The 16,118-nt window shown below is 37.7% G+C and overlaps 1 protein-coding gene across 5 annotated transcripts; it reads right to left on the minus strand.

Moving 5' to 3' along the window:
• Positions 1-5,323: 5,323 nt before the first annotated feature.
• On the minus strand, positions 5,324-15,875 carry LOC104432933 (probable LRR receptor-like serine/threonine-protein kinase At1g06840). Of its 5 annotated transcripts, none has more exons than XM_018872049.2 (21): positions 15,684-15,875; positions 15,239-15,341; positions 14,329-14,479; positions 14,073-14,144; positions 13,864-13,935; positions 13,051-13,194; positions 12,885-12,956; positions 12,708-12,779; positions 11,774-11,845; positions 11,109-11,177; positions 10,898-10,966; positions 10,730-10,801; positions 10,463-10,546; positions 10,203-10,271; positions 9,209-9,714; positions 8,301-8,459; positions 7,941-8,224; positions 7,386-7,437; positions 6,677-6,927; positions 6,450-6,584; positions 5,324-5,929 (listed from the first exon to the last, which is right to left on the minus strand). In XM_018872049.2, the coding sequence occupies exons 2-21, from the start codon at positions 15,330-15,332 to the stop codon at positions 5,588-5,590; spliced, it is 2,841 nt and encodes a 946-aa protein (XP_018727594.2). In that variant the 5' UTR covers positions 15,333-15,341; positions 15,684-15,875; the 3' UTR covers positions 5,324-5,587. The 5 variants fall into 5 exon arrangements, with proteins under 5 accessions (XP_018727594.2, XP_039156791.1, XP_018727584.2 ...); XM_039300857.1 differs by having other exon boundaries at positions 15,651-15,693; XM_018872039.2 differs by lacking the exon at positions 15,684-15,875 and adding an exon at positions 15,602-15,655.
• Positions 15,876-16,118: the final 243 nt, after the last annotated feature.

The raw sequence follows: 16,118 nt of genomic DNA on the forward strand, positions 1-16,118 counted from the left end.
TCCGTATAATATATTTAAGACTTTTTGATAATTTTCTCTCAATTTTCCGGTCAAATCTTTAACAAGATGTTTACTTCGAATTCAAAGAAGTGTCTAATCCATTTTTGAATTTAATCTGAATGAATGTTTATATAATTTACCTTGTCTTCTATCAAATTTAATGTCGACATCTCTTTCAAATCCTCATTGATTGTTGGACAATGAAGAAAATTACACTTACGAAGATGATTGTAGGGGTTTTGACGTTTTGTTGAATTACGAAAGTTTACTCCTTCACATGTTAAATCTATATTTGTTTAACATGTTCTGATTGTGTTTGTACGACGGTGTAAAGGAACCCGAATCTAGGTGTGTAAGGCCAATTGACAATGTCGTAATTATTTGAAAACGAATTTCTAATGTGTGATTGTCATTGATTAATATACGAGATCTAGTGATCGGCTGTCGATTTTATTTGACGAATCCGTTCATGTGGAACGAGTTTGTGCCTAAATTTTCTAGTGTTCTATCAATCCTCCTTGTGTTCTAGATTTGGCTTTGTTTTTTAGTATTCATGCTTTGTTTTAATTTGTTTTGTCATGAAGACTATGTACTTCTATATTCTTTTGAGTAATGAATACAGTTTTTTTTAATAAAAAAAATGATACTTTGCATGTAAATCTTTTAGATGTTTCATGGGAAAATATATATTTTTAAGGAATAATTGTGTGTGTGTCTACAGCCGAAGTGACCTATCTTTTTTCTTTTGAAAATCATATTAATGGTCAGTCTAATTTTCATGCTATAAACATCCGTGTATCTAAAGACATGCGAGTGTGGCGAGTTGAATACGCATGCTATGCATCATATGAAAAATCCATATTCGAAAAGTGGTGTGGCAAACCGGTATATCGCTAGCAATCCCTAGTCACTACGGCACGATTCTTTTTGTTTGTTTTGGAGCCATTTTGGCAGGAATGCTATGGTGAGGGAATGCGAGACGTTTGGTGATCTTCAAAGCCGTTTTCAACGGGGCGTGCTATCGAACTGAGAAATCGATAGAATTAGATACTCTCTGGTTACTAATAATACAGGAAGGTGATGGATCATTCAACTAATTTGTTCTTTAATTTCGTTAGTTCTAGGATGATTTGGATGGCACTGTTATAACTTATAAGGATTTGGGGAAATTCTGGGATCAAGTTAAGGGTTTTTACGGGGCTGGTTTTCCTCCAGAATGGGTTATTGCATAAAAAAGTAGCACAGAGAAAATTATCCGTTAGATCTGCTTTTAAAAAGTGCAACCTGATTTACCTGCAATAACCGATTTCCCGTCCTAGCTTATTGACTTTAAAGGAAAGTTATGGACGCCAAAGTGGTCAAATTCATACTTGGTTTAGAAAAGTTAAGAATGAGTAGGGTAAATTATTAAATTATAGGTTGCAAAAGATGACGAAGTGTAAAGGAAAGTTAGGATCAATTAGGTATTTTATAAACGATAGGACATAAGAAATTTGCAATTAGCTCAGGCAGATTATGACTTTGGAGGATATTATTAACCATAAAATCACAAACTTACTGTAACATCTCGGGCCCCACTGTATAATATTGTCCGCTTTGGGTCACCCGTCCTGGCGCGGACGTACTGCCATCCCAGCCACGGTCTTTTCCCTCACGGCTTTAAAACGCGTTACACAGGTTAGAGGGACCCAAACCTTATAAGCTAACCAAGACCTTCCTCCCTAGGCGATGTGGGACAAGAGAGGAGGTTATTACATTCTCCACCTCTTAACAGAATAGCGTCCTCGCTATGGCCCCACGGGCATCAGAACAGCATTCGAGCTGTGGTCCCACACGCGATCGGGAGTCGGCTCTTATACCACTTGTAACATCCCGGGTCCCCACTGTGTAATATTGTCCGCTTTGAGTCACCCGCCTTGGTGCGGACGTACCGCCATCCCCACGGGCATCAGAACAGCATTCGAGCTGTGGTCCCACACGCGATCGGGAGTCGGCTCTGATACCACTTGTAACATCCCGGGTCCTACTGTGTAATATTGTCCGCTTTGAGTTACCCGCCTTGGTGCGGACGTACCGCCATCCCAGCCACGGTCTTTTCCCTCACGGCTTTAAAACGCGTTACATAGGTTAGAGGGACCCAAACCTTATAAGCTAACCAAGACTTTCCTCCCTAGGCGACGTGGGACAAGAGAGGAGGTTATTACACTTACAACCACGAAAGAGAAATCGTCATTCAAAGAAAAGTTATGAAAACGTATTTTACTTGGCAATTACTATTTGTGGGGACGATTCTGTGCTGGAAGGGTTAGTTACGATCCATTAGGTGATTAACTAAAATAAGATAGAAGAAATTTACTATTAACTTAAGCAAATTACTATTTTTTTGTGGAATTTTTCAAATTATAGGATCCACATAACTTACGGCGACAAAAAAATCATGTATTATAAAAGAATGATATCTAAAACTATGTAACATTTATGTCGCTCTAAGTTCAGAAAAAAAAAGAGTTAGGAAAGTGAAAAGTTCAATAAAAAAAAAAGTTAGGAAAGTGATATTAACTCTATGGATTTCCATGTCATGGTGTCATCCGCATCAACAAATTTAATGGTAAAATTTGATAGAAGTTAATAGAGGATAAATTTGTCACATATGTACAAGTTTGGGATCTTCCGTGTTAATTTGATACCATTGAATGGACCTAGACTTAGAACCAGAGAGGACAGAGTCAGTTTCGTGCAAGTGTGCCTTCCCACAGCGGGCGAATAATTCACGTTCAAGCTCTTCAGGGATAGCCTTTTAGCAGAAAACTACATTCAGGGACAACCTTTTAATAGAAAACTACTCGGACCTTTAGTTCATAGCCTAGAGACATCCAAATAGAACCAGGATGGTACCATTTCTCAGAGGATCCTACCAGGCTCGAGAAGGAGGAGTAGTTTAGAAAGCCATGAGAGAATTTCACAAAATGCTCACTTTATTTCAAGGGACTCTGCCCAACACATTACATCCTACTTACCTTTTATAGGCAATAAGATGTCACATACAAACAAGGACCAAGCTCACGGGTTCTGAAACAAACAGAGGCAACCGAAAATCTCGATAGGGAATTATTCGCACCGTATGAACAGTGACGGTGAACAATGATTTCCTTAGCCTACTGCTACAGTAAAAGTGAACTGTAACATGCTACGGTGAACTTGTACGGACAGTGGTCTTGTTCATTCAGTGGTCTCGTCCATCGCGAGCATTGTAGTTATAGTCTGAGTCGTCCGAACTATGACTTGCCACAAGCTGTTTTTCATATTTTTGCTCAAGTCCTTGAAAGAGAATCTGGTTCAGCTAATATGATGAGGAGGATGCTTCCGCTTGATTCTGGGAGGAGCCTGTAGTGTCGGCAGGAATGCTTGGCTGAGGCCAATTGGATGGCTGAGTATAGTAAGATGTGTCCATGCATGAGGATAAGGGTCTTTGATCATATGGGTCTTGAGAAAGAGGACCTCCCAATTTAGCATAGGGGTCTTGAGAGGACTGTGTAATGTCATCTGAGATTTTTTGTGGTTAAAAGATTAATTTGTGGTAAATTTATTACATATGTATCAGTTTGGGGTTTTTAATAGTATTAACCCAATGATTAAATAAAATTGGTAAATTAGTTTTGGATTCGTAAAATACCTCCTTTTTGCGTACGTCACCTTTGTTAAAAAGTTTCTCACGTGTAGTAGATTATCTTTGTTTGAATTCTAGCCTTTGGCTATCGTAAATTATGGCAACCTGCAAATTATAGTTTCCACGCGAGATGTTGTCTCTTTTTTCTTTTTTACTTCTTTTCTTTAAGAGGAATTATAGAAGGACCCCAACAAAATGACACTTTTCTTTAAAGTAGGACTACACTTACTTGTGGTTGGCTTCATTAAAGTACCCAAACATAATTTATTTACAGGTTTTGAATGAATCTGTTTGATCGACTTTTATTTTTTACTTTTTACTTAATCAAAATCTTGTGACTCACTCTCTTTGACTTTCTTTTTTTTTAATAAAATAAGAAATTCTTGAAATTCTCACGATAAAATTTTTCATAATTCTTTGGGATTTAAGTAGTCCTTAGTTTTTTGGCAGCTCATTAATCACAGACAAACCTGCTTTTAAGTTTTTGTTGAGACTTTCCAACATGAGATCAAGCCACATTCTATGTCTTTCTAGCTCTTGGCACGACCGAGTGGCTCCTCCTTCTTTAATTCCACATCCATTCTATTTATGAGGGATAATTATTCAAAAAATCCTAAACTCATTTCACTTTTGCCAATTCAATCTAAACTTTTTAATTTTGACGATTGATCTTAAATTTTTTGACAATTTGTCAATTGAGTCAATCCGCTTCATTTTAGCTAGAAATCAGTAATGTTGACATTAACCATCTTACGTGGTATAGTCGGTACTAATATAAACATTTTATAAATTTTTTAGAAAAAATTCTGATTTTTTGTTCTTTTCTTTCTTTTCATTTTCTTACAAGTCGGCCACAAGCAACCTAGTGGCCTTATAGTCGGTACTAATATAAACATTTTATAAATTTTTTAGAAAAATTCTGATTTTTTGTTCTTTTCTTTCTTTTCATTTTTCTTACAAGTGGCCGACCTAGTGGCCTGGTATAGTCGGTACTAATATAAACATTTTATAAATTTTTTAGAAAAATTCTGATTTTTTGTTCTTTTCTTTCTTTTCATTTTTCTTACAAGCTTGTGGTCAAGAAGATATTGTCCACGTCAACACGATCGTCTTACGTGGCATTGCCAATGTTCATGCTAGCGATTTTTAGTTAAAATTGGTGGATGGACTTAATTGGTAAATTGTCAAAAAATTTAGGATTGAATTGACAAAATTAAAGAATTTAAAATTGAATTAATAAAAGTAAAATAAGTTTATAGCTTTTTGGAAAATCTTCCCCTACTCATGTTACAAATTTTTGTTCGACAAGGAGCATGAAAGTATTCTATGACACTTGTTCACAAGATTTGAATTAAGCCTCATACATGTTACTTCCATCCTATCTAATAATTTAAATTTTTAGATTGAATTCTTTTAATATGATCAAATGTATAATCCTATCAACACATGTTAAAAGTCTATAGGTTCGCCTGACCCCGATAATTGGCTACTTCCTCTATTTTCAATGACAAGAAGATTCGGCGTGTTGAGTCCAATCAAAAGAATTCATTTTCTTATGAGATACACCGAAGTTCAATGTACAATTAAATTAAAGTAGGAAAGCAACTTAGGTCAATTGTGTCGAAATCATTCCACATCAACTCAATGCAATTTGCCTACCTTTCATCATCCTCATTTCACTATATCGAAATTCAAATCGTATCCTCAGAACGCCACAAATGTTGACTCAAATTTGCAATATTGTTTCGCAAATCCGTCCAATTCTATCAATGTTCTCGATGATAGCTGTGGATTAGACAAGGAAAAGCCAGTGGCATATACACATGCCTTATATTTACATCTTTAAGTCACGACAAAAAAAAAGAAAAGAGGGTTTTCGATTCACTTAAGGAATATACATATTACTCAAAATTCGTTTCACTATCGAGGCGTAACAGTAGGTACAACCCCGCTTATCAGATCACTTCCCGAGACGCTTGATGAAATATACGGGTCCATGCTCGCATAAGATGAAGATGATGGAAGTGACTTGCCTGAATAAACGGAAGCCGTCTCAGAAAGCATGGCGTCGGCATCAGGCATCATTTTGAGTATGCTCTCGAGCTCCCTCACCACGTCCAACATTGACGGCCGCTTCTCCGGGTTGTCGTAGCAACACAAGAGGGCCAGAGCAACAAACCTCTCGACACATTCCGAAGGGTAAGAGCCCATCCTGCTGTCTATAATAGAGAACATCATGCCTGCCCGGTGCGCCATGTTCACCTGCCAAGGCACTTGAAAAGTTCAGCACCGAAAAAGAAATAAAGCATCTCTAGATTCTCCTTCAGTGCATCTGATATTTGCAACTAAGTTCTGCAGGTATTACACAATGGCGGGGATTTCAGATCATGCCTTTTTAATCCTCGTTGCTGCATTTAATTGTTGCTCCCCACCTAAAATTACAATCTACCACAAATTCACTATATTTGGAGACGGCACTATAAAGATACTGAAACCATCCAACACCTGCATATGGATTTCTCTTTCTTTGCAAGAACGTCTTAGCATGTCAGTTTCTGTCGGACCTCAGTGCATAGTGATTGGAACTAAACACGGTTTCACCAGTTTCTAAAAGCAGAAAATTTCACTAACTTACAACTAAAGGTCTCAAGTGAGAACAGATCATATTGCTAACTTACGATTAAAGTAAGCCCAAATTCCAAAGACATAATAAGGTGAGAAGCGATCAAACAATGATAATGACTGACAAGAACCATGAGAGCCTATCATATCAGGAAAGTACCTCTCTGACAATATTCTTTCCATGCGATATTGGCTGCATTCCAGTCAATAGCTCCAGAAATACAACTCCAAGACTATAGACATCACTTTTATCGGTCAGCTTGTGTGTCAGGAAATATTCTGGGTCAAGGTATCCCTGAAGAGAAAAACCACAGTGAAAAGGGGAGGTCGGGGGAACAGCATAAGTGCGTAGTTGTAGGTACTTAAATTTTTTAATAGACCACTTACCGGCGTCCCTTTAACGATTGTGGACACATGATGGGGCACGGTCCCTTCATCATCCAGGACAGGGGCAAGCCGTGATAGCCCAAAGTCAGCAACTTTGGCAGTAAGCTTGGAGTCCAAAAGAATGTTACTGGCCTTAATGTCTCGGTGGAATACTGGAGGGTGGGCTTCAGTATGGAGGTAAAGAATGCCCTTAGCAGACCCCAACGCAATACGCAGCCTCATACTGAAGTTAAGGTACTCCTTAGTTTTACCTGCATGTGAGTAAGATGAATATATGTGAAGCAAGAAAAGTATGAAGTACATGAAGCATCATGATAGCATTGATGCATTGAAGCGTATTTGAAAAGCTCATAATAGAACATTCCCGATGGTTCCGTGAAGATAAATTTGTCATGGGACCACACTCCAAATGAATGCTCCTGAGTACTAGAGAAATAATATTAGAGGAAGTTCTTGAAACAACATTTGGATATGGCAATTCAATCCTCAACTCCAGACAAAGTAGTCAACCTAGATTACTCCTGAAGCTGAGAATAGTAGTTTGAAAGAGAAAATATAATATGATTCTCTTAAGGAGAGGAATTAAACTGATGCAAATCCAATTCCTTCAATATGCTATGTCTCCTACTCTTGTGGTAGCCTATTTTACTAGTCAAAAGTTTGGACAACTGATTTGTTGTTAAAATTATTGAGAATATAAAGCACGTACCAGAAAGCCAATCCCGTAGAGTTCCATTGGGCATAAACTCATATACTAACATCTGTAAATACACCAAGAGCATACTGTAAGTTCTTCTGTTTAAAACACGACAGCTGTGAACACGGTAATTTTGATTGGAGGAAGACAACCGTCAATCCTCCACCATAAATTGTAGAACTGACGGTGAAAGAAGTGTTCTGCCATCATGCACACAAGTACAATGTACAAACACTACTCTCCAGCAACTGTGAAGCACTTTCCATTTTCCTAAACATAATCAGTATGAACAAAAGAGAATTGAAATTTGTTCCTTCAACAACTTTTTAGCCGCGAGAACCCATAAATCAGCAGATGGATTGAGTGCTAAATTAGATTCATGAGTTACTTAGCAATTCTCCTTTTGCATGCATCAAAGAATTCCATTGCTACTTCTGCTCATGATGAAGCATACGTCTAGAGACACAAACAGATAGTAATGCAAATACAAATTAGAAAAACATAGAATATCAGCTACCGTGTTATTTTATCATTCATTAGAGATGTTTTAGCAGGCACAACCAATACCTGTTCACCTTCTTCATTGCAATATCCTACCAATGACACAAGGTTCCGATGATGTAACCTTGATAACATTTTTATCTCCGTCAAAAATTCTTTTTGTCCCTGTAATGATCCTTCTTCTGCACGTTTTACGGCTACGACTGTGTTGTCGTATAAATTTCCTTTATAAACTTTCCCATAACCTCCTTGCCCAACTTGAGTCAATCTATTGAAGTTGTCAGTTGCGACTGCCATTTCTCTAAATGTGAAGGCTTTCACGCCTTCAAGCTTCATAGATACCTTTGAGGCTATGAGGAGCAATACAAAATTAGATCACAGGCAAATTTAATTCGTATTAGCTAAGAAAAGTCTTGAAGAACTTACATAGATTCTTCCTTGACAGCGAAGGCTGATATCTGGTTTTCCTTCTTGTAACGAGAAAAGTAATCATGGCAGAGATTGCAGTGACACAGGCAATAGATGATAATACTATGGCCACCAATATGCCTTTACTAATATTCACCTTCTGATTTGGAAAAATCACTGTTGAATTATGAAACCATATGAGTCAAATACATGAGAGTAGATCAAATTTGATTATTGCTTCATTCTTGATAAAATTGGATTTAACTAATGACAATACATTTTGACATATCAGCTTGTATTACCATTCTTGAAAAGAGTAATAAAGCATCTTTCTCAAATATCTAACTAAATTTACATCACTGAGGTACACTTCTTAACCAGGGTAAATTTATTATGACAATCATGGTTTTCTCTCACATGGTCAACTTTATAAAGTTTCCTATAGTAGAAGTGCCAGAGAAAAGAGGAAAAAGGTACATGAGAGATGCCTGATTAAAATCTTCAAAGATATAGAGGTTATTGTCTTCATATGGAAGATAACAATAATCAAGAAAAAAATATCAAGCTATGACTACGTTTCTATTTGTTTGCAAAGTCATACGAAGTCGACACTTTAGAGAGCCAACTGTATTTTCAACCTAGAGTATCAATTCTCTCAACAAATTGCTGAATTCCGTACCAACTTTGCATATAAATGTCCCATACATGCACTCACTAAGAAGCAATATAACTGCAGAACAAGTTGTTTTGAGGCAACTCAACTTATTTGAAATAAGCTAAATAAGGTACTAGTGTGTGATACCTTTCCTGATTACCCATATCAAGTGATGGCATATCTTTAAGGGCTACTTTGCAGCATCATCATCATTAGAAACCACCGCCACAGGTGACTTTAAGACAAATGTTGTGTGGAATTAAGTACTTACTAGTTTTATAAGGTCCCAGAAGAGTAAAATTGAGAAGTTCATATGGTCCATATAAGTCATCTCCAGGAAAGTCCCATGATGTGAAGATGCCTTTTATTCGCTGAACCTCAATCTCATTAAATGTTCTTGGACCATTAACTTCTGGGAAAAGCTTCAAATACATCCTCATCCGTGGTCCTTCCCAGGTATACGAATCAATATGCAATTGATATAGTTCCAAGTTAAGAGATCTGGTTAAGTACACTTCAAATGGATACTCATAAGGAGGGAAATAAGAGAAGCTGGGACTCTTCAGTCGGTATCCAATTCTCAGGGGTGATGCGCAGAGACATTTCACAGGCGATGATGGAACATATTCGAAAAAATTATCTGTAGGGCATGATTGGGGAGGACAACTTGTGGAATTCGCTGAGTTGCCAGGTGTCCCATCGTCTCCACTCTCATTCCCACAAAATCGGCTAATATTCGTTGTATTCCCTTTACTGCAGACAGGATTGCCCCCAAGCCTAAAGGAAAACTCCTTCATTAAATTTCAGACAAGAGGACTTTACCAAACGCAAATAATCCTCTAAAGCACAGTCCTTTCAAAAAAATGAAAACATTTGACATTTTCCAACTTTTTTGGCACAGCAAAGCCAAAAGACTCTGCCAAGAGCTTCTTTCTTTGGCTTTTTAATGCAAGGTTGTAAACACATTTGATGCCGATGAATAAATTATCCATAAGCCTCAATGTTTATTTTGGCCTTTTGGGATGGCTTCAGAGGCGCTGCCAAAGCAACTGGCAGTCCTGGGTCAGGTGCAGGACCTACCATTTGCCAAGAGCTCCCCTACTTGAGAAAACCAAAAGTGGGGACTTGAAGTATAGCCAAGATCTTGACAAGTCGCTATAATCATTTTCAGGCATACATTCAAAAAATCAGCATATAAACAACATAATCCACACCTATATTGTTATTTAATGTAATTGGGGGGCAGGAAGGAACAGGAAACGAACCTTAGAGTGACATTTTCTGGAGGATTAAGATCTCCTACCGCATCTGAGAATGAATTCTTTTGAAGATCACTGTGATAAAAATATAAAAAGAATAATTAAACGTCAACAATCTCAAAAAGAATAAAGTAGATGACAGATGTGCATAATGTTTTGATAAACTTGTTCATAACATAATAGTGCATTTCAGGAATGAGCATGCTGTGAGACACTGCTTTACTTCCAGATCAGATTATTAAAAAGGAGGAAAACTGAGTGCTTACATAAGCATCTTCCTTGAAGTGGAGGTCATATTCTGCCAAATGTTCACAGGGACAGAACCTGTCAAGCTGTTATTCTCCAGTGACCTGCATTATAAGTAATGTCCAGATTCAGAACTATGAAAAACTTAGTATTAAGATAATGAGTATCGTGTACTCTATGAAGATCAGGTACGAGAGAATAATCTCAGAAATAAAGCTACTTCTACACCTGCTAATAACATACAAAAACAAGAATTTTTACAATCATGAAAGAAAAGATAGTCTTACAGTCTTTGTAGAGAGGGAAGATAAGAAAAATTTGCTGGAATAGATCCATCGAGAAGGTTATTTGATAGATCGCTGCAATCAACAAAAATGTATCCCAAATATAGCAGTCACGCCAATATCATTTTCACGGATAGAGAAGTTGAATCATATAATTGATCGTGTACATACATGGTTGTCATGTTATCAGAGAGCTTATTTGATGGTATAGGCCCACTAAGCTGATTATGGCTTAGATCTCTGCAATATGGCAAAAAGTAAAAAGTCAAAACAAATTTTAGATGTATTAGCATGAGTAAGCGCACGTGATGGAAACATTTACGTCAGACTTGGCAGATTATAAGGAACCAAGAACAAAAAATTGGATTATTCTCAAACTTACAAAAATCTAAGATTTGGTATCTGGCTAAGATCAGGAATTGATCCCTCCAAACTGCAATTTTGAAGACTCCTGCCAGGCAAGTTTGGAAAAGCATTAGAAACCTAATGGAATAATTTGTGCAATGTATGGTCCGCAAATGGTTTTCGTTGTCTTTTTGATAAATCATAGATGAAGTCCGGTACTTCCTTCTTAAACAGGAAAGCTGGTTCCCTGCCACAATTTCCTAATACATCTCAATTAGACCACTAGCTTCAGGAAGCAATTCCCCAAGTTTTACAATGTTTTGCTTAAGTCATTCCTCAATTTCCTATCCATGAAATTCTCGCATTAAAGACTGTTTTTAATGATTGAAAGATCACTTTAAGGTGTCTACTCATCATCAAATTTCTTTCATTGAGGCACTGCAGAATCTATAGTTCTCCACAGGTAATAACTGAATGTACAACAAGCCACTTTTACAAGATCTGAATTTTTTTTTTTCTCTCAAGCAGTTTATAGCCCAAGCAGCTTCATCATTCCAGCTACCAACTTTTCTGATAATGCATTTCTTCAGTATTTTCAATCTTACTACTATAGTTAAAGAGCACACTAGGATCATGTGATTTCATGCCTCAGCAGTGCATAATTTACTACTAAATGCAGTTAAAGACCAAATGTTAACTCACAATTTTGCTAAATTGGGGAATTCCCCATAGGAAGCTGGTATTTCACCGTTGAAGTTGTTATTGTCAAGTTGACTGCAAAATTAAGGAGAGTTTTTATGGAAAGATCAGATCAACATACTTTAACAGTGTAATATGCATGCCTCTAATGCATGTCTCCAGCAGAAACAGAGTAAGTCATCAAATGCAAAAGAAGGGGCAATTTGAATGCAAAACAAGTGCATTTGAAAACATCAGATCTGCTATACCTCATGCTACCTTTAGAATACCAGTTGACCTAGTGTCCTAGGCATACTGAAATATAGCTACTACAGATTATAGAGCAGCTACATTGAGGAGAGAACTTCAATTGTGAAGGAGGCTATGAGAAGGGCAACGGCAATTCAGCATTAGATTTACAAACGTGTTACCAGTATGCATATCCTCCTTTTCAATGTTGCATGACGATTAATTCTTCACGATCACCTGCTGTTTATGGTTCAGTCAACCTACTCAATTACAGAGTTGATCCTACTAATTGCTAATTATATCCATACTGTTATCATCTTCAGCTCGAGACATTGCAGTGCTACACCTTGTTATTACAGAGCAGTTTGGTAATGAGTCCACTTGTTTCTGACCAAAAATTTCTTTCAACATAAGGACTTTATAAAATTTAGAAATAGACAAGGAAATGAAGAGAGCCAGGAAAAGGAGAGTAAGCAGATGACTGCACACCTAGTAGAATTCAACTACAAGGGCCTTCATACAATGGAGGCACTAGTTACCTAGACAGGCTAGCATAGTTACATGTCCGATTAATGCATGTGTGTTCTGGACTTTATGATACATATCCATATGCACCTTGAGAGTCAACTGATTTACTAAGCCTGTGGGATGAGATCAGAACCACAATTGAAACAACTAAATCCAAAATACATCACGTAAGATGTCATACAGTATGCGCAAGACTGGCAAGAGTGAGAACTCTTGTGGAAGATATCCAGCTAAGTTGTTATTGTCCAAAAGCCTGCAAAATTAATTATATTAAATAATTTTTTTTTCTGTATTAGTCATTAACAGCAGTGTAACAGAAAGTTGAGAAAATCAGAAAAGGGATGAGCTGTAAACTCACAAGTGAAGAAGCGTGGATATGTTGGAAAGCTCAGCTGGAATTTGGCCACTTATTGTGTTATTATTCAAATGGCTGCATCATTTAATCTGTAAGAACATGATATGCAGAAGAAGGCTAGGCCACCAGCCAACACCAAACAGCCAATAAAGGTTGAAAATCTACTTACAGGTGTTTCGCACTACTCAAGCTGGCAAATGATTTTGGTATTGGACCTGATATTTGATTCTCGTCCACTTGAAGTCTATTCAATTTCGAGAGATAGCCAAGCTCATCAGGTAAAGAGCCAGATAACTTGTTTCCATTCAAAAGCCTGCGCTGACAAAAATTAGTCAAATCACTCTCAGAAAACCATTGTTGTTGGAGCAAATTACAATCATAAAAATGAAAACAGAGAACCTTGGAGAGCTATTCTCTAACTTCTCTCCAGTTGCTACTTTTCGGACATTCAGACAAACAAGCAATTTCGAACTATGGGATTTAGCTAAAACTAGTAATTTTCTTTTCTAAAAACTAGTAGTCTTCTTTTGGCAAGTTATTTCTCAAAATCAATTAATACATGAAAATCGGCTACTTTTATAAGGATCTATAGAAAACCGTTTGGAGAACAATTGAGAATGAGCACCATCTGGTGAGACCTTTTGCAAGCTGCAGGGATGTATCAATTTCAGAAACATGAAAAATTAAATAAAAACTTACAGAGTATGACATCAACCCAATTTGGAAAAGTCATCAATTACGTAGAGAAGAAATGTTGTGCATATCTTATCCATAAATAAAATAGTTTAAACCACCCAATGGCATATTATCATCCATTTCATTAGTCAGTGTCACTTCCCTAAGTGGAAGACCTGGTTAAGAAAGTACAGTTAACAGAACCTGATTCTTGCTCTGCATTGACGATTATATGTGCATCAAGAGTTGAAACAGTGAATTAAATAGCTAGCTGGAGGTTGCAAAATCAAACTGCAAACTCACTTACAAGAGTCTCAAGGACGCAATACTTCCTATCTCCTTTGGTATGCTGCCAGTTAACTCATTCCACATGAAGTCTCTTCCACCAAATAAAAATGAACAGGAAAGAAAAAGAGAAAGGATCAGCATCAATACTTCCATCTTACTTTCTAGCTCAGCAAATATTTGCCCTACAATATATGCTAAAATTGTAAGATGACACAATCACTAACTCACAAAATTTGAAGTCGAGACAACTGCGCGACAGCAGGAGCTATACTTCCAGAAAGATTCATATTCAGCAGCTGGCTGCATCAGGAAAGGAAATATAAGAACACCCGGATACATTGTAACTATATGCTAAAGAATAACTTGACTAAAAGTGGGCTGACAAGTTGATATTTTCAATATTAAGACTATAATAAATTGTGATTATTTAGCTCTCTACTAAAGAATCTCTAGAACTATTTATAGCAGTTAGAGTAGACCGTACATCTCGTACACATGCAAATAACCATCAGTGCCAACTGTTCCATTGCATAGAACTCCTGTCCAGTTAGATGTGCATGGATCCCCCTTCTCCCAATTCGCAAGGTGTTTCATAGGGTCAACCAGCTTGCTCTTCACGGCAATTAATGCATTGACTGCAAATAGCACAAGCACTTAAGCATTTTACAAATGAAATTTCCAGAAACATTCAGCCTTGAAATGATGCTATAAAGTCGCACGCATCCTCAAATAGTAATAGCATTAGTTTCACTCTCCATGTGTCCCAAAAAAAAGGGAAGAGTAAAGAAAGAGCCGACCAATTCATGTCAACTGCTACGTTTTTATGTTATTTTTTATGAATAATCCAGGGGCACAGGCATGGAGACTTGGCTACCTATACACCCATGAAACAACATGTAAGCCCCATAAACCATGAAGTCCTAGCTTTCGGCCTGTGCGAGTGGCTTTGACTCAGAGTAGTCTGCATATAGTTAGTAGAATTTGAAAGGGTGACCTCTAGTTCCTTAGCTGGAAATCCACTGATGCCCCATGTCAACTACTACTTTGCAATAGTAATATTCGTGATGTGACGATAACTTTCACCAAGGTACTGAAACAGAGTTCAAGAAGCAAGCCTGGTAGACAGAGAAAACTTCTAATCTTATACATTAACTTCAACCACATGTGAGGATTGGGAAACTAGATATTATGGTCTAACCATAAGAATGGAATGGCTGAGAATAATGCCAAAGAAAAAAAAAAAGAGCTCAGATCCTCATCTAGCAACCAAAAACACCAATATATTTGACAGCTTACAATTTTACAACGATCTACCAGAAATTATAAAAGATAAATACATACACTCTGCTTCTCATGCACACTTGGGCGATGCAACAGAGAGTCAGAAAGATCACCTTCCGACGGAGCGGTGACCCGCGCTTCAACAAGGTATGCGAAATAGCAACATGAAAGGACGAGAGCAGATATGGGAACTCTCAGCTTCAGCATCCTCTTCCCCTGAAACAAAATTTAAAGACTAAAACATCGCGCACATTTCTTCAACCTCCCAAAGCATTGGCATCGTGTGATAGATTCGCATTTCTACACGAGAAAATAAAACAGACATACGCATGCACAAACCCTGTTCATCGTATCGCCGAAGAAACTAACATGTCCTAACGGATCAAAAGAGAAGTCTCAAGTTCTTAAAAAACGTGACTTGAGCAGGGAAAACATCTGAAATCTTGAAATTAAACAGCCCCAGATCAAGAAAAAACCTCTCCAAGCATCCAACAACAAATGAAACGAAGACCCATCAACAAATACCAGAATTAGATTCGATTCGAGCATCTCCCTCACCTCAAGTCCACCCACAGGCCTAAGTCAGAACCAGAAGTCAAACAACTCGGGCGGTGGATATACGAGATTAAAAAGGAGAAAGCCGAAAGCTTTGCGATGTCGGCACACCCCGATCGGCGTCAGTATCATGAAGGCGACAGCGGGAGTGGGAGGGTGACTTTTCTACGGGCTGAACACGAGCTGTGGCTGCGATGCATGCGATGGCACTTGCGTCATGGTGGTTGAACCCACATAAAATAAAATGGAGCAAGCAAGTGACAAGAATCCGGAAAAGTAAGAAACCAGCAGATCCTCTTCACTTCTTGACGTGCCTAATCCGTTGCCGCGTCGCCATCGACGATTTCTTGATTTAATATTAACGGCGGTCGAAGCTTTTGTCCGTGGATGCGAACGTGCGACAAAAGTTAAAAGACAGGACATTCCCCCCGCCATAGA

The sequence above is a fragment of the Eucalyptus grandis genome, chromosome 1 (assembly GCF_016545825.1).
Source record: "Eucalyptus grandis isolate ANBG69807.140 chromosome 1, ASM1654582v1, whole genome shotgun sequence".
Taxonomy (NCBI): Eukaryota; Viridiplantae; Streptophyta; class Magnoliopsida; order Myrtales; family Myrtaceae; genus Eucalyptus; species Eucalyptus grandis.